The following is a 27,722-nucleotide window of genomic DNA, read 5'->3' as shown; positions in this document are numbered from 1 at the left end:
ATATGCATGGTAAGGCCAAAAGTAGAGACTGAGTGTCTTCCTCGATCTCTCTTCACCCTATTTTTTAAGATAGGATTTCTCTCTGAACCTGGAGCTGCGGAGTTTAGTTAAGCTGGGGCCAGGGAACAATCAGGAGCTGTGTGTGTGCAGATGTGTGTGTAGATGTGTGTGTAGATGCTGTGGATCTAAACTCTGGTCCTCCTGCTTATACAGATAGACACACGATTGACTGAGCCTTCTCCTCAACCCAAGAGTTCCTCCCTTAAACCCTCTTTCTCCAGGATACAGGACCTGTGCTCAATTGAGGGATGCTTCTGTGTGTGATCACTTTTTCCTTTGGAGTTCCTGAAATGGGGACTCAGCCTACAGCTTAGTCGGGCTTGGCACACGATTTCTCCTGCTTCATCCTCTTATATGCTGGGACTGTAGGCAAGAGCCTTGGTAGCCTGTCATGTCTGGTAAGATCAAGCCTTACATGTTCCTTACTAACCATGGTTCCAAAAGGTCTTGACTTAATCTACACAAAAAAAATTTTTTCAGTGCAACACCTTACCAATTTTCTTACTAAGCCAAGATCCCATTGCAAGTGTTGCCTCCTGTCATCATGGACATTCATGTAATGAGGTCTATCTATGGACCCCAAGCTCATTACCAGCTGTATAGAAAGTATACATGTTTCAGTCCCCCCCCCCACCCCCAGAGCTGACAAGTACCAGACACCCTTGAGCAAGCATTGTGTTTCTCCTGCCCTGTTTCAATAGGTATTTTGGTTTTCAGATATTGGATGGCGTTCTTGATTTTGTGTTTACACTTTTCCTCTCCCAACCCCCCTTGTTTATTACTTGGAATTCTCTATGTGAACCCCACAAGGGAGAATGGAGGCTCACTACTAGCACACAAGCTTGTTTAGGCTCTAGATTTGAGGTGGTTTGTTTGATAATCAGTACCCCTCCCGGGATCTAGCCTGCCGTTGCTGGGACCATGCTGGGCGAATCTGTGATAGTTCCCATTCTTTAGCCTTTCATGTATAGCACAGGCACAGCCTGCTTCCCCATTAGTGAAACAGCACACTTAAACTATCTACACTCAGATAAAGAATGAGGCTGAACTTGGCCAGGAAGATAAATCAACTCAACCATCTCATTAGGTTTCAAAGACACTAACTAATTAAGCTTGCATTGGAATTAACAGAGAATCCTTCTGAGAGACAGATGTGACAAGGCATGAAAGAAACTACCCTGCCTTCACTGTGAGAGAGAGGAAGTGTTTTTTAAATAAGGTCAATGGACAGAAATATAGGATCAAAGCAATAATACATCATTACCACTGTGTGCTGCACACATCATTCCATCTCCATCACGTATTAACTTTCAAGACAAAGTGAGAATAGTCTCAACTAAATGAGGAAAGAGAGGCATAAGAGAGTTTACCTTATGTCATAGGTACTTTTTCTGCTTGCTGTGATAAGATGACCTGACAAGGGCTGGAGAGATGGCTCAGCGGTTAAGAGCACTGACTGCTCTTCCTAAGGTTCTGAGTTCAAATCTAAACAACGACATGGTGGCTCACAACCATCCGTAATGAGATCTGATGCCCTCTTCTGGTGTGTCTGAAGGCAACTACAGTGTACTTACATATAACAATAAATAAATGAAGGCAACTACAGTGTACTTACATATAACAATAAATAAATCTTTGGGCCAGAGAGAGCGGGACCAGAGTGAGAAGAAAAAATAAATAATAAAAGATAAAAATAAAAGATGACTTGACAAAAGCAACCTAAAAAAAAAAAAAAAAAAGGAAAGCCAGGCATGGTGGCACATGCCTTTAATCCCAGCACTCAGGAGGCAGAGGCAGGCGGATTTCAAGTTTGAGGCCAGCCTGGTTTATAAAGTAAGTTCCAGGACAACCAGGGCTATACAGAGAAACCCCGTCTGGAAAAAAACAAAAAACAAAAGGAGAGAGAATTTATTCTGGCTGACAATTCTGGTACAGTCCATCATGGTAGGAAGTCAAGGCAGAAGGAGTTTGAGGGAGCTGATTACATTGGGTACTGGTCAGGAAACAGTAGTCAGTATGTTCAGCAAATGTTCTCCTTTTTCATATAGTTCAAGACCTAAGCCTTGGGAATGGTGCCACCCACAGTGGGCAGGTCTTCCCACTTCAATTCATCTAAACAAGTTAATTCTCCACAGGCATGTTCAGGAGCCAGTCTCCCAAGGTGATCCTAGAGTCTTCAGAGTTGACAGCTGAGATTAATAATCACCCTTGCTTGCTTCAGAGTCCCAAGATTCACCTCAGATTGTTTATCCTCTTAGTTCAACCCTAGTTATACTCATTTGTGTTAGATTGACTGCCTACAAGACTATTGGCCATGTCAAGAGACATTTAGGGTTGTCACTTCTTGAGGGATGCTGCTACCAGCATCTAGTAGGGAAATGGCAGAAATGCTGCTAATCACATCATCAGACAAGTCTCTATAGTATTTTTCAGATCATGATATCAACAATATTGCTGTTGATATACTCTTGTTTGCCCCTGGAGATATGAGTCAGTGGGTAAGAGTGCTTGCTTTGTATGCAAGCATGAGGATTGGAAAAGCTGAGCATGGCTGAGTGCACATGCCTACAATCCAAGAGCTTTGGGAGAACAGAGACAGGAAGATCACTGAGCTTGCTAGCCATCAGTCTAGCTCCAGGTTCACTGAGAGACCCTTCACAAGGAAACAGGAGAGAGTATGACAGAGCAGGACTGTCTCACCAGAACTGTCCATTCACAGAGCTCTGTAGGCAATGTGTAGGTCAGTGAGCTGTAACTTTATAGTTGCACATTGTGGGTGGCACATTTCAAAGATGAAAGATTCAGTGCAAAGCTGGTAAATGGGAATGGCTGACTTGGTAAGGGACAGCAGTGCTTGGGAGCCTCAGCTGTGCTTAGGGAACTGTCCCCATAAGAGGAAGCAATGTCCCCAAAGCAACAACCCCATGTTTGCCGCTGAGTCATGTGTGAACTAATGACCTCTGTCTTAAACCTGCTTCCCATCCCATTTCCCCGGCTCCTCACTTCTTCCCTGCCTGCCCTCACCCCTCTGGCTCTCTAGTGTTCGGCCACAACATGAAAAGCAGCAATGACTTCATCGGGAGGATCGTCATCGGCCAGTATTCCTCCGGCCCCTCAGAATCCAACCACTGGCGGCGGATGCTCAACACTCACCGCACTGCTGTGGAACAATGGCATAGCCTGAGGTCCCGGGCTGAGTGTGACCGCGTGTCTCCTGCCTCCCTGGAGGTGACCTGATCACCATAAGGAAGGCAACCTTCATTTGTTAAAAAAAGAAGGGAAAAAAATGTGTCACATAAATATTCAACCCACATCTAGGTATACTTTCACACATGTGCACGTGCATACACAACGCCCTCTCAGTACTGAGAGCGAGCTGACAGTTGATCATGAAATAGCCACCCTCATTGAGGGAAGCTTGTGAAGTTTCCAGAAACTCCATTCATGCATAAATCACAAGCTGGGTAGGCTCTGCTGTGGGACTTATTAGCAGTGCCTACTCTTATCCACACCCAATGTCCCAAGATGTACTTTCAACCCTCAGGCCAGAGAAAGGAGGCCTTCCTAAGAAGAGCCTGACTCAGTTTACCAAGAGTTCAGCTGATATGTGGGGGGAGGGGGTGCTTGGTTCCCCTCCTTAAAACCACATCTTCCAGGAAACTTCTGAACAGGCCGCTGTTTCCTGGGGTCTCCACACATGATCCCTTTCTCCAGCGGTGTAAGTATCTTTATTTTCTCCTTAGCAAATATGGTAAATAGCTTAGACTCTTTGGAGAGACCGAAGGGTGGCAAAAGACAGTAAGCCCGTGTCAGGAACCCAGGCTCACCTGCTTTGTCCTTGTGTTTGCTTATTTCTGGGACTCCCTGTGGGGGTGTGTGCATATGTTATTGTGAGTGTGCTCTAACGGGTGAGTACATGTGTACCCACTCATCCCAATAGACAGCAAAGTGGTGGCCAGGGCCTCCATCCACGAAGCTCCCTTACCTCTGCCTCTTATCCAATGCAAGCTTACCCCATGTCCTCTCATGCACCAGAGACCCCACCTGAGGTAGTAATAGTTCACATGTGCCCATAAATAGGGTTATGATAGAGCAAAGGTAACATGTCTGACTGAATCGTGGTGGTTATGACCCATCAGGGGTCTGGCATGGGAATGAAAATGGTGCCACATCCCTCCACCATGACCTCTCCCCTCCAGTGATCCTTCTGTGTTTGTGTGTGCACCACAGTCATGTCTCATGTGCTAAGTAAGGCTTTAGTGTAGTTAGAATAGATCTTCCCTCATGGGACGCTTCTGTACCTTTCTCCACAGTGTGTTGTCCTCTGTGATGGGGAGTTATCTGTTGTTGAAATAAAAGATTATTTATTTGTGACATTCATTGGAGTTATCTATTTTGTTCATGACAGAAGATGGGAAGGTATTTGGCTGCTAGCATGCATAATGAGGCAATCCAGCCAGAGATGAGGGTGGCTTAGTGATGTGTTTGCTGTTGGATATCCAGTACCCATGCAAAAAGACAGGCACAGCATAAGTATCTGTAATCCTAGTGTAGAGTGTGGTATGTGCATGCATGTGCAAGCACATGTGTGTGTGTGTGTGCATATGTGTTCTGTGACAAGTCTTTTCTTGGAGAAATCCAACACACATGTCTTATTTACCCCAGATAAGGGGCCCACAACAGACTAGAGTACAGATACTACCAAAGTCTAATTGGGGAAGCGATAGTATGTGTGAAGAGTTACTTACAGGAACAGAAGTGACTCAAAGACAGCTGTATCACAAAGCCTACTCTAGCACAGGTGACTTCTCACAGAAGCCAGAAACCAGAAGCTCGCTGCACGGCCTGATGGCAGCAGAGCAGATCAGAGGGAGTCTCTTGTGCATGACTGAGTTGGCCTCTTCCAGGAAGCTGCACTGGTTTCTGCTTCTTCCAGGCAGCTGGTCTGGTCTTGTAGTCTTCTTTACAGTTTGGCTTGTCTGAGTCTTAAGAGGGAGAGGGGGAGGGGGAGGGGGAGGGGGAGGGGAGGGGGAGGGAGAGGGAGAGGCCCAGTGACTCTGGTCAGTTTCAGGGATGAACTTCCAGGCAGGATGGAATGTTTCGATCTGGGAGAAAACTGCTGTGCAACTAACTCTCTCTCTCTCTCTCTCTCTCTCTCTCTCTCTCTGTGTGTGTGTGTGTGTGTGTGTGTGTGTGTGTGTGTGTGTGTGTGTTCAAGTGAATCCCTAGGACTCACTGGCCAGACAGTCTAATCACTTAGTCCTGAAATCTTTGAAAGACTATTTCAAAACATAAAGTGGAAAATTATTGACTAAGGTACTCACTGTTGACCTTTTACCACACACACACACATTCACAACTACTGAGAACAGTGATGTTTCTATTAATAACAGATTTTTATGCAATAAGATTTTAGCTCAGACCCAATAAGGATGGCTCAACTCTGTTCCATGTACCTAGGACCTAAACTTTTGGAATACTTAAGGGTTAGGGCGTGGAACTGTCTAAAGACTTATTCCCTCCCATGTTTAACATTTGGTACTGGCTGACAGCTGAGGACATTTTCACTCAGCACAGGCTGCCTTCTCACGATGGGGGTAGGGGGGGGCGCTAGCTTGGGCTTTCTCATAGCATGGTAGGAGATGTGATGGTGTGAATATGAAATGTTCCCACAGGCCAATGTTTTGAGTGCTTGGTTCCAAGCTATCCGTGCGGCACACTCCTGCTACAGTAGTGTTCTACCCAAGGTCTGGGCCAAGCTTCATAGATAGAGAATCCTCTGGAACCATGAGATAAAATAAATCCTCCCCTAAGCCACTTTCATCAGAATGTTTTATCACAGCAATAGGAAAAGGGACATTGCACGGGGGACATGGCAGAAATTATTCTCTATGGCTTCTGAGGACAAGGCATAAGAAGGACATGTTTGCTGGTGTGGTGTTGCTCACCTTTAATCCCAGCGCTCAAGAACCAGAGACAGGTAGAGCTCTGAGTTCAAGGCCAGCCTGGTCTACAGAGTTCCAGGAGAGTCAGGGATATAGAGAAACTCTGTCTCAAAGATGGAGGAGATGGAGGAAAAGGAGAAAGAAGAGGAGGAAGAGAAGAGGGGGAGGAGGACATGGAAGTTTAAAGCATCACATGGCAACAGCAATCACGAAACAGACAGCATATGCATGCTACTGCTTAGCTAGCTTTCTCCACTATAGGCAGTCTGAGACCCAAGCCCAGGAAACGGTGCCACTCGGTCCTTCTCACCTCAATTTACCTAATCAAGGCAATCCCTCTCAGGCATGCCCTATTCCAGGGCTCCTATCCCAGGTGGTTATGGGTAGTAAGCAGTTGACATTCCAAACTAACCATCATACTTGATTGGGAACAGTCATAATCACCTACTCTGATTAAGAGGTAGAGACATGGAGAATATCAAGGAAGAAGAAACCGATTGTATGAAGAGCTCCTAAGGTGTGTGGTATACAGGGCAACCATTTTGAAAAAACACAGTTAACACAGTGGGCTAATCAGACTGTACAGTGTCATGCTGGACATCATTGATACAAGGTGTGGTCTGGGGAGGAAGAACAGCTGAACTACACTACCAATTTGGGGACCAAGAGGCAACCTCACATGAAAGGAATGGTGTTTATATCCGATGGCTGTGGTTGTCAGCGACAGAAGTTCCAGCCGCAGACATAGCTGGATCTCAGTGTTCAGGTGAGGTCCGTTGAGGCTGTTTCTCTCACTCTGTCTCTTGGATAGTCTCTCCCCTGCTTAAGAAGCCCGGTGATGACCATAGTCTTGACTCATTCTCTATATTGAACCCACAGCCTCATGCCTGCCAGGCAATAATTTGGATTCTACATACATAAATTTCTACTTCCTGATTTTCCAAGGGTGAAATAACATCGCCTTCCCATCCTCCCAACAGCAGGACTTCTGTTTATATATAACTACAGTAATAAAAACTACCACTTACTGGGGCTCACCACCTGCCAAATGCCATGATAAACCCAGGAGCTATTTAATCCTCACAGCAACCTTTTGAAATTGGATCTATTATGATCCCTCTCCCCACTTTAGATGTGGAAACGACACTCTGAACATCAAGGGCCCTGCATCATGTCACAGGGGAACATGGAGTATGGGCTGCATGTGCACCTGATTTAAGCAGCATACTGCAGTCAGTTATTCCATGTATGTTGTTCTCCATGAAATTTCCCATTTGTCCCAGACCAGATTCATGGCTTAGCTTTTTATCAGCCATGCCCTGCTCAGAGCTTGGCCCAGACTGGCACTACACAGACTCAAAAGGTCTTGCCTCTCTTGGCCGCAGTAAGTATTTGTCTAAGTTCCATTTCTGTTGCTGTGATAAAATGCCCTTAGAAAAGCAATACAAAGGAGAAAGGTATTTGGGGCTTTTGTTTTGTTTTGTTTTGTTTTGTTTTGTTTTGTTTGTCTTGTAGTTCAGGGACAGTTGTGGTAGAGAAGTCAAGGCAAGCACAGTTTGAGGGAGGTGCTCAAGTCACATCCACAGTTAAAAAAGCAGAAAGCAGTGTATGCACACTAGTGCCCGCTCACTGTCTGCTCTATACAGCCCAAGATGCCCTGCCCAGGGAATGGTCCTGGCCACATTTTAGAGGGGTTTCCCACATCAACCTAATCCCCTACAAGTATGCCCAGAGGTCCATCTGCCAGGTGATTCTGGATTTTGTCAAGTTGACAGCTACCATCTTCCTTCCTGGGGCTGAACAGATCAAAAGCATAAACATGAGGGAAGACAGGTGGGTGATGGGCATAGCAGCCAGAGACAGGATACACAACGATCAGGCTTACGGACTCTAGCACCAAAGAAATCACAGCCCAAATCCTGGACCCACGGTTCCCTGGCTGCACTCAGACATGAACCAGGCAGCTCTTCCGAGCTTCTGTTTTCCTGCTATCTTAGTTAGGGTCCCCCAAAATCAGATTCAAGGAGGGAACTTGGAAGCAGATGATTCACTGGGGAGACAGCCCCAAGAAATGTAAGTTGAAGAAAAAAGACTAAGGCAGATAAAGGCTGCCCGTGTTAGCAATAGGGACACCAAGAGCTCAGAATTATTACTGTGGAAGATTAAGTACTGAGTCTTCTCCATAGGGTTGTTCCTGAGAGCATCTAGTGTTTGGTAGTACAGGGATGTCCTGTGTGGGTGGGGCAAGCTCCTGCATCAGCAGAGAAACTCCTGGCCAGAGAGAGGCATGCATGAACTTGATAGGGTGACCTGTGTGCATGTACCGCCTGGCCCAGTGTCACCACTGAGGAGCGCAGCTGGATTGCAGATATGAGATCAAGTAGTCCTAGCCTTTGCTGGCCTCCTCAAAAATAACAAGAGGCTAACAGTGTGAAGTGCCAAATGTCTCCCCACAGGAACCTACAGCAGTGACAGTGCTATTCTGTCAAAGACTAATGGAGCAAGCAGTGATGCTGGAAGGTCAGCCCAGCTTACCACGTAAGCCTGACGATGACCCAGGTTCCATCTAGGAACCCACATGAAGAGCCAGATGGGGCGGTACCTATCTACAGGCCCACCATTCTTAAGACTATCTGCTAGGAGTTCACAAAGCACAGAGGCAGAAACAAGAGAGACCCAGCCTCAGGAAAGAAAGTAGAGGGAGAGAACTGACTCCCCAGAAATTGCCTGACCTCCACATGGGTGTGGTAGCACACATGTGCCTGTACTCCCATGCACAAAGTAAATAATCAAATAATAAATATTTTTCTCAAGTTGCATCTGCATCTCAGTCACTGTTCTGTTGCTGGGAAGAGACACCATGACCAAAGCAATTCTTATAAGGAAAACATTGAATTGAGGGTTTGCTTACAGTTTCAGAGGTGTAGTCCATTATCATCACGGCAGGAAGCATGGTGGTATGGAGGCAGATGTTAGAGCAGTACCTACATCCTGATCCACAGACAGAGAGAAGGGGGGAGGCTTTGAACTTGGCATGGGCTTTTGAAAGTTGAAAACCCACCCCTAGTGCCACACTTTCTCCAATAAGACCACACCTCTTAGCCCTTCTAATCCTTTCAAATCGTGCCGCTCCATAAGCATGCAAACATATGAGCCTATGGGGCTATTCTTATGCAGACCACGCAGTCTGTATTATATACACACGGATTTCTCATCATCGTCCCCCAAATGATGCAACAGTCATATCGGTAGCATGGCCAGAGCACTGGGGATTGTAAGCAGTGGAAGATGATGCAGTCTTCAGAGGGCATGCTCTATGTAACATGCTAGGGTTAGGGTTAGTTCTATGTAAACACTGCATCATCTTATGAAGGGCACTTGAGTATCCATGGTTTTCAGTATCTCTGGGTGTCCCCCTCAGACACCTGTAATCCAGAGTAGGTGTGGCCAATGGTCCCTCTGATCTGTTTAGTCTGACAATTAGTAACTACCCCAAGGGATAGATGTAAGGACATGTTGGAATCGAGCCGGCAAAGTCCTCACTTGAGTCTTGGCACAGCACCCAGTGGCTATTATTACCTGGTATGCATCAGACAGCTTTTGCTGGGGACAAGTAGGAACACTGGCAGCTCAGATCAGAGCCATCCACATCTCCAGGAATAGAGTTTGTCAGGAGACAGAGAGATGTGTTGAAAGGTGAAAGGAGGACTGCGTTTCTATAGAAACCAGAGCCCAAGGTGCCCTGCTTTGGACTGCCCATTGTTTTAATTAGCATCCTCCTCCTCCTCAGGTAGGAGGTGGGAAAAGAGATGCCTGGACCACTTCACCACTCTGTGGTGTGGGGACCCAAGTTAAAAGAATAAAGGTGGGTGGAGAACAGAGATGGGGAGTTTTGAAGATACGTTCATTCCCCAGGACCCCATGAGCCTGCTCACCTCTTGGAGAAAGAATTCCTCTCTTCCTCCTCTGCTGCCGCTCTGAGTTCAGACCAACTCCAGAACATCTTGGGATTTTGACCACACCCCCCAGACTTGGCACAAACTACGGACCTATACCCTGCCTCTACTGAAGGTATAGGTCCATCTAGGGCACTAAGACCAACCAGCCATTTGAGGCACTGGAACTTTGTTCCTATCAAACAAAAAAATAACTGCATGGAAGAAGCATTCCTTTCCTGTCTTAAGTATCCTTGTTGTCCACTGTGGATGGGAGAACTGCCCTTCATTGTGTCCAGAATTCCAGTAGAAATAACTCAGAGGAATTGGTAGGTAAAAACTGTAACAGTTTGCCCCTAGAAGAAAATGCTGGGAGGCCTTTAAGTTTCAAGGTGGCTAACCTTTGGAGAGGGTATTAGCTTTCCATCACTGTAACAAAATACCTGAGGGACAAAGTATGAAAGATCAAAGCAGGCCAAGGTTTTGATGTCTGCTGAGGGCAGTAGATGGAGTCACATCTTGGTTAGGGCATTGAAACCAGGAAGTAGAGTCGGAGAGAGGGTGCTGGCTTGCTGATCTCATAACCCTCGAGGGGGTCACACATGAATGACCTTAACTTCTTCCAAGGAAAATGTCCCCAGTGATTTCCCATCAGGAAGCTCTTGAAAGCTCAACCACTTCCCAATACTGCCAGATTCATCACAAGGACCATTGGGGGACATTTCATGTCATATCTAGATGACACTAGTTCCTTTCGTTCCAGACTTTAGGTCATCTTATCCAGGAATATTTAAGGTTCTGGGTTATGGGTGCTTCTTACTAGCCAAGTATTTTCTAAGTACTTGTACTGGAGAGGCACCATTTTGTTCATATTGTGTAGGCAGGAAAGCTGAGGCTTGAAGACACTTCCCAGTTGGTGTCACAGCAGAATATGAAGGTTTATGCCTCATAGTTTATGAAGTGAATAAGTATCGACTCCTCTTTTATAATGGTCGTGAACAGAGGATTTACTAAATAGGCAATATTTTTAAATGTTTGAATGCATATACATGTGTGTATGCAGGTGTGTGTATGAACAAGCAGAGATCAGAGGAGGACACCAAGTGTCCCCTTCATCACTCTTCACATAGCCCTTTGAGGTAGGGACTCTCCTGAACCTGAAGCTCATGTTTTCTTGGTTAAACTTGGGAGCCAGCACACCCCAGCAATCTTTCTGTCTCTGCCTCCCTTGGAACTGCAGTTACAAAAATATCTAAGATGTCCAGCATGTTACCTCGGTGCTGTGATCCAAATTCTGATCCTAATAATTGCATAGCAAATGCTCTTAACCTCTGAACCATTTCTCCAGCCTCATAAATAACACTTTTAGAAGCTAAGAGATTATGAAGGAGATATAGTGGATGAATGGATGGATAGATGAATGGATAGATGGAAGGATGGATGGGTAGATGATTGTTTTAGTTAGGGTTTTATTGCTTTGAACAGATACCATAACCAAAGCAACTCTTACAAGGACAACATTTAATTGGGGCTGGCTTAGAGGTTCAGAGGTTCACTCCAGTATCATCAATTAGGGAATGTGGTAGTATCCAGGCAGACGCAGTACAGGAGGAGCTGAGAGTTCTTCTTCTTCATCTGAAGGCTGAATATGGCTTCCAGGCAGCTAGAATGAGGGTCTTAAAGGCCACATCCACAGTGACACACCTACTCCAACAAGGCCACACCTACTAATAGTGCTACTCCCTGGGCTAAGCATATACAAACTGTCACCATGATAATAAGTAGATGTTTTAGATAGATCTTCACTGACTTGACCAGCCTCTCATAAACACATATATAGGAAAGACAGAATATCATTCAGTAAATGTCATTTTAAGAAACTAGAAAATACAGAGAGAGAGAGAGTAATATATTATTACATATATAAGAGATCCTTACAATCTTCAATTAACAGCAAACTTAATACTTGTTAAGAGAAAAAAAAATCCATTTTCTGTCTGTAAAATTGAACACAGAACAGGAGTTGGCAAACCACAGCCCCTAGGCCATGCCCAACCCATTGCCTGCTTTTATAAATAAAGTTTTATTGAAACACTTCCAGACCTATTCTTGGGTCTTTGGTAAAACTCAACAGTGATAGATTAGCAAAGTCTGCAAAGCCTAAAAAACATACTCTTTCTTTACAGAAAAGTTTTATACCCCTGTCTAGAGCTATATTCTGTAAACTTTAATGAACGCACAAGACACTAGAGAACGGTGGAGCTCCAGATGTGAAGGGAAGTTTCGATTCAGTAGCTCCTGGCAGGCCCTGAGACTGCAATTCTGATATATTTCCACAGGCCACACCTACATTTGAGCAAAGACACATTCAGAGAGGGAATAGAACTAATAGGCAACAGCACTCAGACACCATAGTGTAGGACAGATGACTATAGCTGTGGACTCAGTGATATCTGTCTACCTGTCTATCTATTATTTATAAACTATCTACCTGACATCTATCCTCTCTTCACAAGAACTTCCAGGGCACTCTTTTGGGCTATCCTCCCTTCCTGTCATATTCATACTCAAAAGGACATTGCTATAGCTGGCATGTTTGTCCCCACCAAAATTCATATTGAATTTTGTCAATGTAAGGTGCTTTGGTCTCTTAAAGAGAGGATTAAGGTGTTTATCTCAGGAATTTATCTCTTCTTCTGCCTCTCTCCTCCCTTTTCTCCCCTCCCTCCCTCCTACATGTGATGTTACAGCAAGAAGATGGAGACACCCTGATAATAATTTTACAACCTTGAAACTGAAAACAAATCATTTTCTTTTCATTGTAAATGATCCAGTCTCAAGTATTTTGTTATAGCATCAAACATAGATGAAAGCAGATGTGTTTGGCTTCCTGGTAGCCCCCAAGAACACAGCAGCAGGGGTCTCCATATTTCTTCTCCTTGGATAATGCACAAAAGGGAAAATGCTACCTTATGTTTTATTATAATAGTTACCTTCACTCATTGCTGTGACAAAACACCCGATGAAGACATTCAAGGAAGGCGGGATTTGTTTGAGCTCACAGGTTTGAGGGTACAATCCATCATGGCAGGAAACATACGGTGGAGCTCCAGATGTGAAGGAAGGTGGGTGGGGAAACTGGTCATATTGCATCCCCAGACAGGAGGCAAAGGGAGATGAATCTGATGCCAGACTGGCTTCTTCCTTTTCTTGTCTGTTCAGTCTGGGATCCCAGTCCATTGGATGGTGCTGTCCACATTCAGGGTGGATTATCCCTCTTCAGGTAAACGTCCCTGGAAATTCATAGATACACTCTTAAGTGTATCACTTAAGAGTATCACTCTTAAGTGAATCACTTCTACGTGATTCCAAATCCAGTCAAGTCAATGATGAAGACTGATATTCACACATTACCATTCATGTTCACAGTAATGCCAGCACTCTAATAAGCATGCAAAAAGTGCTCACCACTTTTGAATAAACATACATGCTTTGTCATCTGCCCTAATACAATGGTCTTGAGACAACTGGTATACCCCAGACTTGCTGTAGGCTAGAGTTGGGCCTAAGTTGAGCGTGTATGCTGAGTCATGCTTTGGCCGACTTCAGTGCCAACACCAGTGGGGCAAAGCAGGCTGTGTGGGTGGGAACTAAGTTGTTCCTCACAAGCATAGCAGTGAGGGGTGGGGGGAGTGACTGGGAAACCAAATTGACACATTCCCATCTTACTCATGAATGCCAGTTACGTGAAGTGTCAGAGCACCTCGCTGAGCATTTCAGGGGAGGATACGGGCCCAACAAGATGGAGAGGATGCAGCCAGTGCCAGTGAAAGTCTTTCATGAAGATCAATCGCAATAATAGCAGCACATGCTGTTATTTAGTGAGCATCTTCTACTGGGCAGCATCCATGCTAAACAGAATAAACACCTGACTGTGGTGGTACACACCTGCCATCCCTGCTCTGGGGAAGCTGAAGCAGAAGGATCGTGAATTTCAGGCAAGGCAGGGGCTATGTAGGTAGATCTTGTTTCAAGATCTTTCTCCAAGGAAAAAACAGTATAAGCAAAGGGAAGAATTTCACTTAATCTCTTGGAGGTATGTGCTATTTGTTGTTCATGAGATAGAGGGAGAAACTTAGACTCAGCCAGACAATGTGGCTTGCCCAAGAACACACAAGGTGGAAAAGAGAACAATTCTTGTTTTCACCAATAGGAATTGTCAACCTGGGGAAAGGGCTCCAGTTGGGAAAGTGCTTGCTACTCAAGCGTAAGGAGCTGACTTTGAATCTCCCCACTCGTGTAAAAGGCTGTGTGCAGCCACATTTATCAGTAATCCCAGAGCTGAGGAGAGGAAAACACCTTAACACTCACTGGCCAGCCAGTCCAGCAGGATCCTTGAGCTCCAGTTTCAGTGAGAGACCCTGCCTCCAAAAGCAAAGTGGAGAGCCATGACGGAAGACATCTGACACTAACCTCAGGCTTCCGAATGCACACACACACATGAATACACGTGTACTCATACACACACACACACACACACACACACACACACACACACACACACGAAGATAAGAAAGAATGCTCCTACACGCAGCCAAACCCCAGTAGGAAAGCCAATGGGCTTTAAGACATTTAAGAATGAGCAAACCACACAGCAGCGCTAGGCACAAAAGATGACCATTGTGACATTTGTAATTCACTGTGTAACCTTCCTACTAGTGCCTCTTTTAACCCTAGAGGCAACTCGAGAGATCCCAGTGGCCTTAAGGTCAGACTAGTGGACAGGACCTCAGTAAACCTTGCTAGAGCCCTGATTTGAGGGCCCGCCTCATCTCAGGGCAGTGATTCTGCTGCAGAAATGAGAGCCAAGGCTTGTCCCATTTGCAGCAGGAGTCAGAGAACTGGCCTTAACTCAAAATCTCCTGATTTTTATATACTGATAAGCATGTAATGTGTGTGTGTGTGTGTGCACTGCTTGGAAGGCAGGAAAACTTTCAGGAGTTGATTCTCCCTTTCATCATGTATGTCCATGCAGATCTCTGACTTGGTGACATGAACTGAGCTAACCCTGTTCTTGTATTAATTTTAAGACATTATGTGGACCACACAAACAACCTTCATGGCTATGGGTCTGCTGCAATCAATCTCCACTTGTTTTTTTTTTTAACCTTTTGAGAATTATTTACCTAAGAGGACGGAGATGATTGGTGGCCTAGAACAGAGGCTCAAAGAAGAGGTGACATGGCTCAGAACAGAGCTGGCACTCAGAAGGCTCAGGGGATCCAGGGACTGGAGCACTGCTTTGCTCTCAGCTGTCACTCTGCATTGTGTCCAATGAGGAGTGGGGAGAGAGGCGGGAGGGGGAGGAGGAGGGACAGGGGTCCACCCCATTTGTCTTGGCTGCTAGAGACCCTGCCTGAACCTAGGAGAGCTATCTGGGACCCAAGCTCTGAGCTGCTCTGCTCCAGCCAGAGGCAGCTTCCTCCAAGTTCAACATGCAGAAATGGGAACTATGGTCTGTGGTCTTCCTGGCCCTCCTCTCTGCACAGGCCTTTCCACACCCTGACATCAGTATCCATTCAGGTGAGCACAGGGACCAGGGACAGGTTGGGGAGGACATTCCTACAGACTTAAGGGCCCACTAGTGAGGCCAGCTGCCTGGCTGCAGTTCTGAGGGGGAGAGCTGGAGCACCTGAGCTGAGCCTCCTGATAGATCAGCCTCAAATGAGGGAGCACTCTCCTCATCCCAAGGCCCTTAAAGTTAAATCCCAGCTTTGCAGTTTACAAGCTGTGTAACCTGAGAGACTTTCTTCCTTTACATTCTAGTTATTCTGTCATTTATTTTTGAGATAGGATCTTGCAATTAGCCCACGCTGGTCTTGAAATCTCAGTCCTCCTGCTTCCTGCTCCAGAGTGTACTGGAATTAGAGATGTGTGCTGCTACAACTGGCAAAGTCCGAAATCATCCTGAGTCCATTCCAGGAAGCGGAGGTCATACGGTCACCAGCTCCAGGCCATGGAGAAAGGGCTTAGCACACTATCTGGATCCAGGGGGAAATGGTATTTTTGTTAGAAAATTTATATCTGGGACCCCCCTCCACTTCGACCTTGGCAATGCCCATTTCCAGGGAACTTTCAGATACATGGTCAGAGAAGATGGAGGTGCGGGATGAGTACAATTGTCCCTCTACTGGTCTCCCTGGCAGGCTGGCTCCAGCAATATCCATCCCTATGGGCCTTGTGGGATGTCCCCAGGAAATGGAACTCATCAACCTCAGGCATGGGACTTCCCTGTAAGCCATTTGAGGGATGAGGGGCAGCGGTGAGTTTGAGTACTTCCATGTTGCAAAGGGGAGACTGGGGTGCTAACACCATGGAACTGCTATCAACTTGGACACCCTGCAGCTCCTTGTTTCTAGCGGGAGGACAGAGAGTTCGAAGCCTGACTAGGTGACAGATGATGTGACAGGCCAGCCTGTGGTACATATGTGATGCTGTCTTAAGTACATATATACATATGTGTGTATATATGTGTACACACACAAAGACCACATTTATAGGGAAAGACTCACAAATCCCTTACTACATATCAATCGGCATAGATATAAGTACTTTTCATTATGGATTTATATAATTTTTACCAAAACCCTATGGCAAAAAACAATCATTTTTATCCCAGATTAAGTGAAACCTATATGAAATCTCCAGATAAAAATTGTTATAAGGCCAGTATTGGGCTATTAGTGTGGGGTGCTCAGAGATACTAGATAAAACCAGCAAATAGATAACAGTAAGTCCTTTGTTACTATAAATGTACCCCACTTTTGCGTGGACATACTTATACTATAAATCATTTGTTATTTATCTAAAATTCTGATTTTACTAATGGAAAACGACTGAGGGAGAAGCCCAACTTCAGTCCCATGTATACCGGAATCCACTCATGCACCCACACACATGAACATATACACACCACGTGCACATACACACACACACATACCCATGCACATACACATGTGCACACATGCACGAATGCACAGAGGCGGGGATAATAATGAAGTGATGGGGCAGATCAGGTACTGAGCACATGATAAACATTTGAAGAAGCGTCATGTTACTTTCAACACCTCTGCCAAGAACCTCTGGTTCTCGGTGTTATGATGGTTCAAGCAGGAGAGTTTCATTGTGATAAACAGGCTTCATCAGAGACAAGAACTTCCAGACACCACACCTGTCCCCATGTGCCACCCTCCTTTTTAGACAAGCAAACCAGGATCACACCCAAACCGGTAATCTTGGAGAACTAATTAGAAATTTTTTTCCACCCACCCCTTCCCTGCTGTAGCAGGGAAACTGAGGCTGCAGACTGACGGAAGTTGTCACTGGCTTACACAGCACCTTTTGTGTTCCCCAGACTTCCAGTTCAGCAGACAAGACTAGGAAAATGGTGTCAGCCCAAGGAGACTGACATATAAGCCCGAGAGCCTGCACTGCTGGTGACTAGAGAGGATTTAATATGGCTCTGGGGTTCCTTGCAGATCCTGGGGGTGGATGTGCACCCCGAAGTCAAAGCTTGGTTTTCCATCCTCTTCTGGATACCCTCAGCTATTCTATACAAAGCAGGACAGAGGGCTGGAGAGGTGGCTCAGTGGTTAAGAACACTCACTGTTTTTCTAGAGGTCCTGAGTTCAATTCCCAGCAGCCACATGGTGGCTCACAACCATCTGTAATGGGATTGGATGCCCTCTTCTGGTGTGTCTGAAGACAGCTACAGTGTACTCATATACAATAAATGAATAAATTTGGCCAGGCAGTGGTGGCTCACACCTTTGGTCCCAAAACTTGAGAGGCAGAGGCAGGCAGATCTCTGAGGACATCCTGGTTTACAGAGTGAGTTCCAGGACAGCCAGGGCTACACAGAGAGACCCTGTCTTGAGAAAAGCAAAAAACAAAAAACAAAAAAAAACAAAAAAACAACAACAACAACCCAAAAGCAGTACAAAGCATCCATTCGCCGTTCACCCCACAGCTCCTGCCTTTCATTCTCTATCCCCTGAGCATGTGGATCCAGTCCCAGATCCTCTCAGCCTCACTCCTGGGTTTTCTTTTGAGAAAAGATCCTTTGTCTGAAGGACCTGGGAGGACTTCCCAGATGGGCCTTTCCCCCCAATCCTTTGCTCTGAGATTGCCTTTGATCTCATTGCTTTTGTGTATTCTTGCAAGTATGTAGAGCCAGCACCTGGAAGGAATAACAAAGACAATGGCTATTAGGATTCTTCAGCCATGGCTGGTTCCTCCCCCAGCTCCTGAACTCAGAACTCTTCATGTGACATCAGGGCAAACTGATTTGAAACTCTGGCCTCTGCCTTTGCAGGACCTAGGGGTGCAGAGAGAGAGATCAGTCAAGGTATTCAGCACTCCTGACCACCAGCAACATGGCATTGCAGTCTTAGCTGTGGGAAGGTTCTGAGGCCCAGGCTGCTTCTCAGGTGATAACACCTAAAGTCTAAGAGCTGCTCACTCTGCCTAGGCATCTTTCCAGAAAAAAACAAAAAAAGCTCTGTGTGTGTGTGTGTGTGTGTGTGTGTGTGTTGAATGCAGTTGCTCTGTTGTAGAGGCCAGAGGCTAGCATTTGATGTCTTCCTCCGATGCTCTGTGCCTTTATTTTTTGTGGCAGGGTCTCTCACTGATCCAGAGACCCTGAACCAGCTGGGCTGCTTAGCTAAAGCATTTCAGGGACCTACCTCTCTCCAATTCCCCAGCGCTGAGAGTTGTGTTGCTGTGCCTGACTTTTCACATTGGTGCTGGGGAGTCCGATAAAATCAGGTCCTTGTGCTTACAGCTGGCTCCTTACCCACTGAGCCAGCTCCCCACCCAGCTCCACTCATGCCCATTTCAAAAGGGAAACTGAGGCCCAGGGAGCCGAGGTCCCAACCATCTGGTATCAGAGCCAAAGCTTCTAAGCTGGAGCATAGAGGTTCAAGCAACTAGATATCCTGCCTTCTAGAGCAGGCCCAATCCTGGAGCGTGCCTCAGACACTCTGGCCCAGTTTGTTCCCCGCTCTGTAGTCACAGGGCACTCTACACATACTTTGAAGTACTCTTTAGGATAAGATAACTAATACCATATGGGAACAGCATGAGGTCACATGCTTAGGAACATATAGGAACTCAGGAAATGCTGATGTCCTTAATTAAATCATGGTTAAATTTGGTGTTTAATAGACTGTGGTCCCTCAGCCATCTGCAGGAGATTGGTTCCAGCATTCCTGAAGATGCCAAAATTCTCAGATGCCTGGTCCCTGCTGTAGAAGGATGCATCTAACCAAGCTCCATCTCCTGTGTTCTTGAACTCACATAATAATATCACAGCAAAACAAACAGTTGCTGGAGCACATTGTGTAGAGGTGATGACAGGAAACAAAAGCTATCTACCTCCAATTATGTCACTTGGGAATCTTAGAATCTCAAACCCAAGGCCAGCCTGAGCTCCATATGAGACTCTATCTCAAAACACAGAAGTCTGGGGACTGGGTAGAGTGTTTGCCTGGCATATTCAAGTCCCCAGGCGAGATTACCAGGACCCAGGAGTTTACGTTCAGCACAGGAGCGGTGCCCTGCTCCTCAGATGCTTTCTCTCCACTGTGTGTTAAGTTCATGGACCAGAGCCTGTGGGTACAGAGGCCAACTGCATGTACTTTACCAGTGAGAGAACCACAACCACAGAGCCAAGTCTTCCAGCAGCATTGCAGTGCTTGGGAGTTTCAGATTACAAACCTGATTGCCAGGAGTGAGTGGCAGTGACCTCTGATCTTCATCGGCAAAGCAGGTACAGGTCTAGTATCTCTCCCGGGCTGGCCTCCAGGAACCAAGCGCTAAACACCCAGTGAATGCTCCCTGCTTGGATCAATCTAAGCTGTGGTTTGGGGGCTTTTCCTCTGTGCTCTAGTGCCTCCAGAACTGCTCAGAGAGGGGAAGGCAGAGCTCAAGATGGGAAAAGTAAGGCTTGCTTTTAAGGACTGCCGAGCATTGAGACCAGACAGGCAACAGGAGGGTGACCCAGCCCTCCACCACTTTGCTGGAGTCTGGAAGACACTTCTTGTTATCTCCCAGGAGTATCTAGGGCTCACTCTGGGAACAGGGAAGGTGAATGTGGCCTTAGAGTTTCTTCACCTCCTCTCCTTGTCTGGTCTGTTGTGTGTCCATTCTCCCCTGTCCCCTTCTTGTCCCTGGTGCACCCCTACCCCAGCCCGCTGATCCCAGCAGGAGGCGGTGGCCACAATGCTGTGCATCTGCAGGAGGCAGCAGAGAGCAGAGTGTTGCATCTGTGGGCGGCTGGAGCAGGGCCAGGGGAGCTCACAGCCAGATTGAGTGGGAAGGTGACAATTTATTCTTTCAAAGTGGGAGATCTGGATTCCACGGATGTGTTTTCATCCCAGAACAAGCTCAGCTCCTAACGGCTTTGACTCCCCCCACACCCCCAGCTGGGAGACCTTGGCTGCTGCTAATTGAGAAAAAGACCATGCAGTTTGACTTCTTGGTTTCCTGAGCAACAAGCCTCCGCCTCCTGCTCTGGCACCTCCTGTCTGCCTCTCTCCCTGTATCCCCCATACCCTTCTCCAGCCCCACCTTGGATTCCTGCTCCTTCACAGATTCTTGGTCCTGCTGAACCATTCCCCCCACCCCCACCCTACTCCAAACCACTCCACCCTCTGCCTGGGCCATGCCCTCTGCCTGGAACACTTTGATTCATACCATGCTTAGGGTCTCTACTCATTCATTACCTTTTCCAGGAAGCCTCTCGAGTCTTCACATCTGCTTGTGTGCAGTGCTTAGATGCTTCAGGGGTAACCTTGTCATTGCCCATGGGGTTTGGCGGGGGGTCGGGGGGTGGGGGGTGGAGCTTGAAGTGCTCTGTCCTATTTGTGAGGTCCTTGCTGACAGGGACCAGAGAACCATTAATTCTTTCCAGTTGTGCCAGCAAGACTCACATCCACAAGTTAAGTATTAATGACATCATTTCTGTGTGCTCCCCCGCGCTCCCCCCCCCCCGTTGACTCTTGTGTCCCACAAGCTACCTATGAGCAAGTGACCTTTAACAAGGTAGTCAACCTCTCTGTGCTCCAAGTTCCTTTGTAAAGTGCAGTGATTGTGGTGTTTACCTTACCAGGTATGTAAAGATTAAATTAGTATGTGCAAAGCTGCACAGTGCACAGCACACGGCGAGTGAATAGTAAAGGCTGGTTTGGTTGTTTTCTAAAGGTCAACATACAAATTCAAAGGTGTGCCTGTGAAGATATACAGCCTAGCAGAGGCTGGTTGGGTCCAGCTGATGAAACCCTTCTAAGGTCAGCTTCTAAGCTCCCAAAGGCAAGGGGAGAAGGAAAATTCCAGATGGGTAGGAGTTAATTCTTGTGCCTCCCCACCTTCCAATTAAAGGTCTCTGCTGGCCTGCATGGAAAGAGGGCAATGGGGCAGTGACCTGCCACAGCCCATTTTCTGGTTTATTTCAACTCAGGCATGCAGAAATGCCTCTTTCCTGGAGAGGGGGGCCTCAAAGGGACCAGAATTAGGGAGATGCAGGTATTTCTGGAAGTATTTTCTACCTGAGGTTAGAAGACTTCGAAACCAAATGGCATTTTCCTCCTCCTTTTCCCACCCAGCCCCACTTCATTAACTAATTATTAATTCCTCTTTACCAAGTGCTAGCCAAGGTGGGAAGAAAGAGGGAAGGGCAAGAGAAATGAAGGAGAGGAAGGGAGGAAGGGAGGAGGGGAGCAGAAGGGCTGGAAGGAGAAGTGGAGGGAGGAGGAGGAGGGAGGAGGGATGGAAGGAGGAGGGAGGGAGAAAGGAGTGAGAGGGAGGGAGTAATGAAGGAGAGGGGGGAGGGAGGGAAGAAGGGGTGAGAGGGAGGAGGGAGGGAGGAAGAAGGAGGGAGGGAGGTGGGAGGAGGGAGGAGGGAGGAAGAGTGGTTCTTCTACAGGTTTCATCTTTCTACTTACAGATGAGCAGTTCCAAGCTTTCACACATTCGCACTCACCCATGTTTGCTAAGATGTGCTTTCTGCACCCCCAGCCTTGGGTGTTGCCAGTGAGAGTCCAGGCCATACCATGTTGCTCATCAATCACATGATAGTGTAGAACAGTCTGGAAAACTCAGATCTGGCAACTTCAGCAAACCTTCAGTGCTGTTTGAATACATCCCTACATGGCTGTATTTCATTCAAAACCTGGACTACAGAGATGGCTCAGGGTTAAGCTTAGAGTGTTTTAGAGGAGCCAAGTTCAGTTCCCACTTCAGCAATACATCAGGTGGTTCACAACTGCCTAAGACTCCAGCTCCCGAGGATCCAGTGCCTGGTTCTGTTCTCTGCACTCAAATGCATGTAAACCACTCCCCATCATTAAAATAAAAGTGCAAGACCCAAGTCCCATAGACCCTCTGTGTGCTAAGGAGAAGAGGAGTGATCACAGGAGCTATGAAGAACTACCCTGAACAAGAATCCTGGGTGCAATGAAGTCAGGGTGCATAAGCACTTACCAGAGATGCCCATCTGATGCACCTAAAGCCACCTTGCAGTTGAGACTAGAGAAGTAGGAATTGGCCTGAGTCAAGGCAAGGGACAAGCCCACAGAGGTCTGATTAGGTGTCTGAGAATGGCAAGAGATGAAGCCAGATGGATTAAAGCTAACTGGGGGCCTGCCATGAGCCCTCCTCAAGCGTGCTGGTCTCCCACCAGGAAGCAGCATGTGATACTACAAAGGAATTCTTTGTGGTCAGGAGGTCTCTACCACCTTCTCGCAGGCTGACCTTTACAGTAATAAGATGAAATCATCGTACAGGAATGGAGCCAGTCATGTCTGCTCTAAATCCAGCTTGTTATGATGATGAAATGGACTCATGGCTGTATAACATGACACACAGTAACAGCAGAAACAAGTGGATGTAGCCTCTGTATCTGTTTGACTGCGTTGATCTATTCCTCCATCCTTCCCTATACTCCTCTATTTTTCTACCCATCCATCATCCATCCTTCATACATTATCCATTTGTGCATCTATTCCTGCTTCCTTCCATCCATTCACCCATCTCTCTGTCCGTTGGTCCCTTCATCTCTATGTCTTCATTGTTTTAGACAGTGACCAAATACCAGGGTCCCTCACTGGTTTCTTTGTTGTTAAGCGTTTTCAGTCAAGCATGGCAAGAAGACACTGAGGAGACTAAGTAAGCTCAAGCCTAAAGAGGAATTTCCCAGGGAAAAGAAAAGAATAGAAAAGAAAAATATTTTAGTGATGCTATATTAAAAAAAACAGATTAGAAAACAGGAAGGTAGGTAGGTAAGGACTGGCAGTACAGGGTGGGTACTGGAGAAAGGACAAAAGCAGGTACCAGAAATCTCATTAAATCATTCAGCATGCTCAACACAATATGTGGCCTTTCGCTGTTCTTTTTATCCTCAGTGTGACCCACATCATTTGCAGGGTTTCTGAAGTGGTAGTAAGTGCTGTGCTGAGTCTTTTTCTGAGCTGGCACCGATGGCCACTTAGGGTTGACCTAATCAAGAATGGTGGAGGGACTAAAGGGATGGCTCAGTTGCTAACAGCATTTGCTCCATACTTTGGAGGACTGGAGCTCAGACCACCAGGTACCCTAGCAAACGCCTGTAACCCAAGTTCCAAGGATGGCGAGACAGAATGACTGCTGGGACTTTCTGGCTTCCAGCCTAGCCGAGAGAGTGCAAGCCCTGGGTTCATGGATAGACTCTCAGAGGAATAGGCAGAGAGTGATAGTGGAGGATTCCTGGTACTCTCCTCTAGCTTCCGCACATGCACACAGATGTGCACACACTCAGGCAGACACACACAAATAAGCACATAAGTTAGCTAATTGGCTGAAATCTTAAGAGAACAGAAAAAGAAAGCAGAGTTACATCCTGTTCTCTTTATACTTAGTCTAGAAACATTAATGAGCTTGCTTTAGGCTCCACACTATGGAAAGGGGTGATGTTAATAGCTGCTGTGTTTCCTATATCCACAGCTGGGAGGAGAATGTCTTTGTGTATATCCTGATGAACAGCTGTGTTCCTGACATCCAGGCTGACATCTGGATGGGCCTTCATAACCATAGGCAGGAGAGGTGAGGAAAACATAGATACCATGGAGAAACTCCACCCAAAAATCCACTTCCATGGAACAATGCCAGATCACAGTTATAGACCCAGACCACAGATACTAGCTGTGGAAATAGGTGTGGAGTTGACCTGCCTCAGTTAGCCATGGAAGTGGATGAGAAGGGAACACAGGGCAACCAGACAGAGCCTTTGTTATCACTCGGATTCTCCAAATCAAAAATGTGGTTAGAGTTGTGAGGGATTTTTCCCTTTCAACATCACTGAATCCAGGGCTCAGCCCACAGTACATGAGCTCTGCCATTGAGCCGCATGCCTAGCCCACTCTACTGTTTCTTTTGAAGTGAAGTCTCTCGTGGTTGCCTGGACTGACTCTGAGCTCACTCTTTACCGAGGAAGGCCCTGAACTCAGGCTTCCTGTCTCATGAGAAGCCCTGGTTCCAACCCACCACTTGGGATAAAATGAATATTGCCATTTAAAGTAGCAGCATTAAAATTAGAGTCGCTGTCATCCAGCCCCTCACCTCCCAGTCCCAGTCTGTCCCAGTGCTGTCCTTTAGCAAGGACTTCTAGAGGGCTTGGGGATGGAATCGTATGGAAAGCTACCAAAGGAGCCACTGTGTGCTGCTAAGGTGTGCATCTGATACTTTTGCTCAGCTTCAATTGTATTATAGAGTACGTCCCAGAGACTCAGAAACTCTTTCAATTAAAATCATCCTAACCAATAAAAATAAATAAAAATTAAGTTACATCTACATTAGATCATAATTTAAAGAATGTTTATTATGGCTGAATAATCCTAACAAACAAGACAGAGAAGGGACTCTTTTCCTTTTCTGTTTGGGGCCAGGCACTGTGCACTAGGCTCTGTGCTGCTAGGCACATACTCAGTCCTCAAACCTCTCTGCGATCTTCATTCTGTTATACTGATGAGAAACTGAGGCTCAGGTGAATAATGTGCCCAAGTCACAGATCAAGGAAGGTAGGTAAAGAGGGAGCTGGGAGCTCCGCCCACCCTGCTTTGTCGTTGTATAGAAAAAAACTTCAGAACCATCTGTGCTTCAAGAGCTACTTTTCTAAAGACCAGAATAAGAGGCCTGACTCCTGCTCACACGACTGCTGGTGCTGTTCTTTCCACATTTACTGCAGCATGAACCAGCTTCCCCCGCAGGACTCCCCCTGTTTGGACAGAGGAGTTGCAGACCAGGAAAGAAAACACGGGCATTCAAATGGGAAGGACTTGAGCGGGAGTAGATCCCACCCACTGAGAAAGGATAGTAGTTGGGTGTTGGGTACTGGACTCAGGTCAACCTGGGTTTGAGTATCAATACTGAGGAATCGGGGCCAACTCATCTACGTGCCAGTTTCTGAGGGTGATGTTGCCTGCAGTGCGGGGAGGTGAGAACAAAGTAAGCAAAGTTCACGTGTTAAGGGTCAAACAGAGTGCCTGAGAACAGCAGTGCTGGCAGCCGTGGTACACATTACAAGGGCTTTGATGCAAGAAGTCTCTAAAGCTGTCTCTCCGCTGGAGATGACCCAATACCTGGTCTTCCTCTCTACTTCCATGCCTCTGAATGGACCCCAGGAAGGGCAGTTTGAATGGACTGATGGCTCCTCTTGTGACTACAGTTACTGGGACAGGAGCCAGCCTGGTGATGGCATTCATACAGATCCAGACAACTGTGTGCAGATGTGTACTGGCACAGTAGCGGTGGGTACCCTGGGACCTGGGCTCTCACAGAGGGGCTGCATAGGCCCATGAGGGATGGGGAAGCACCCTGAAGTATGAGGGACACAATGAGAAATGGGGTCACTGTGAGAGATAAGGAAGCTATAAGGAACATGGAGAGGCACCGAGGGGAAAGGTGGGGCCCAGTGAGAATTAAGAAGTGGCCCTTTTTCAGCACCTCGGAGAGCATCAGGTTCCCTGGAACTGGGACACTGTCTTGGGGTAGTGGTGTTTTAAAAGATCTTTAATGGTTCACTGACAATCAGGCTGTAAATGGATGAAAAGGCATAGAGAATTAGAGAGGGCAGCAGAGATTTCACTAAGTTATTTGATGTGCATAGCATATATCCCCCCCTCCTTTTTTAAAATCTTTGTACCAAGACATAGTCTCCTGGGCCAGCTCACCAGTGCACTAAAATGGAAGCTCCCAGCCCATGCTGTCTTCTCTATGTTAGGACACAGTTGTGCCTGGAGAAGCACAGAGGTGTGGGCACTCCTGGTTTTGAGTTCCAGTCCTGTTGCTTTGTAGCTATGTCTTTGCAGGGAGTAATTAACCCTGAGAGTCTGTTTCCTGAGAAATGAGCTTACTATGAACCCCTGTGGAGATAATTGCGGGACAACTGGCACAGCACAGTGACAGGAGAATGGGCTTGAGGTGTCAGCCATTGTCTGGATTCATGATCTATGCTCTATCAGCTCTGGATTCCAAGGTGACTCCAGGATCCACTTCTTCGAGGTCACAAAGCAGGCAAGAAATCGAGCTAGGTTTGAAACATGCACAGAATCCCAGGGCCAAGCATTTCCCTGCTCTTCTCTATCCTTTTCCTCCTCATGAGGAATGGTGGGAGATAAAGGGAAGGCACTTATCCTGTTGGCCGTCCTGCAGTCCAGCAAACAGAGCTGGGGCAGTCTGTAAGTGAAGTTTACCCTTCCCAGACTAGTGGCAGATCAAACCCAGCTTTATGAGAGAAAAAGATAGGGGAGCTGTCTCAGCAGACATCAGCAGTTAGGCCTGCTGGAAAGGACTTTTACTGCAGTGGTGATGCAGTGGCTTTTACTGCAGTAGATGGATCTTCACCCAGACTCTCTGCTTCTTCTGTTCCCAGTACTGTGGTCCTGGAAGGGTAACACCTGCCACAGGAAGTTCCCCTTTGTCTGCAAGATCCCATCTCCGAGCATTCGATGACACACTCCTGTTCCCCTGGCATGAACTCAGCACCAAGATCGTGGGGCAGCAGTGTCTAGAGCAGAGTTTATGCTAAGTAAATGTAAGCACATGTAGAAGGAGGTCCTGGGGACAGAGATTCTCAACAAGCTCACTTTAATGGTTCCCCAGCCATGTGGCCAGGAGACAGCAGCCAGCTCACACAGGTTCCAGTGTCCTGGACTGAACTGAATGTTGCCATCTTAGCTCAGTCTCCAGCTTGTGCTTAAAGTGGTCACTTTGACACAAGTTGACTGGCTAGCCCTGATTTGTGTCACTTTGGCAGAGTGGAGTGGGAGTTGAGACCCTCTATGGAGCTCTAGGCAATTAAAATTAAGCTGTTGGCCAGAGGGTGTGAGCTTTGGTTCTGTTCAGAAGAGTGGAGTTAAGCTGCAAAGTGTCCATGGAGGCAGAAAAATGGATTCAGTTCTAAACTGCTCCCCCAACACACAGATACTTGCGTGGCCATTAGGGAGTAACACTACTTGAGAGGGATTAAGAGATGTGACCTTGTCGGAATAGGGATGGCCTTGTTGGAGGAAGTGTGTCGCTAGGCTTTGGGGTTTCAAAAGCCCAAAATAGTTCCTATAAAAGTAACTTTTAGCCGGGTGTGGTGGCGCATGCCTTTAATCCCAGCACTCAGGAGGCAGAGGCAGGCGGATTTCTGAGTTTGAGGCCAGCCTGGTCTACAAAGTGAGTTCCAGGACAGCCAGGGCTATAC

General features: G+C 46.8%; 1 protein-coding gene and 1 pseudogene across 8 annotated transcripts in view; both read left to right on the top strand.

The window, feature by feature from the left end:
• Syt17 (synaptotagmin XVII) overlaps window positions 1–4,440 on the top strand; it is a 67,871-nt gene extending 63,431 nt beyond the window's left edge. For all 8 annotated transcript variants that reach the window (XM_006507202.3, XM_006507204.3, NM_001362179.1 and 5 more), the window contains one exon: window positions 3,101–4,440. In XM_006507202.3, the coding sequence (XP_006507265.2) occupies window positions 3,101–3,297 (197 nt within the window). In that variant the 3' untranslated portion in view covers window positions 3,298–4,440. The remainder of the gene's footprint in view (window positions 1–3,100) is intronic.
• On the top strand, window positions 15,436–26,983 carry Gm32766 (predicted gene, 32766; annotated as a pseudogene).

The sequence above is a fragment of the Mus musculus genome, chromosome 7 (genome assembly GCF_000001635.26).
Source record: "Mus musculus strain C57BL/6J chromosome 7, GRCm38.p6 C57BL/6J".
Classification (NCBI taxonomy): domain Eukaryota; kingdom Metazoa; phylum Chordata; class Mammalia; order Rodentia; family Muridae; genus Mus; species Mus musculus.
The sequence above is the reverse complement of the archived record's forward strand: the minus strand, read 5'-3'. Positions and strand labels throughout refer to the sequence as shown.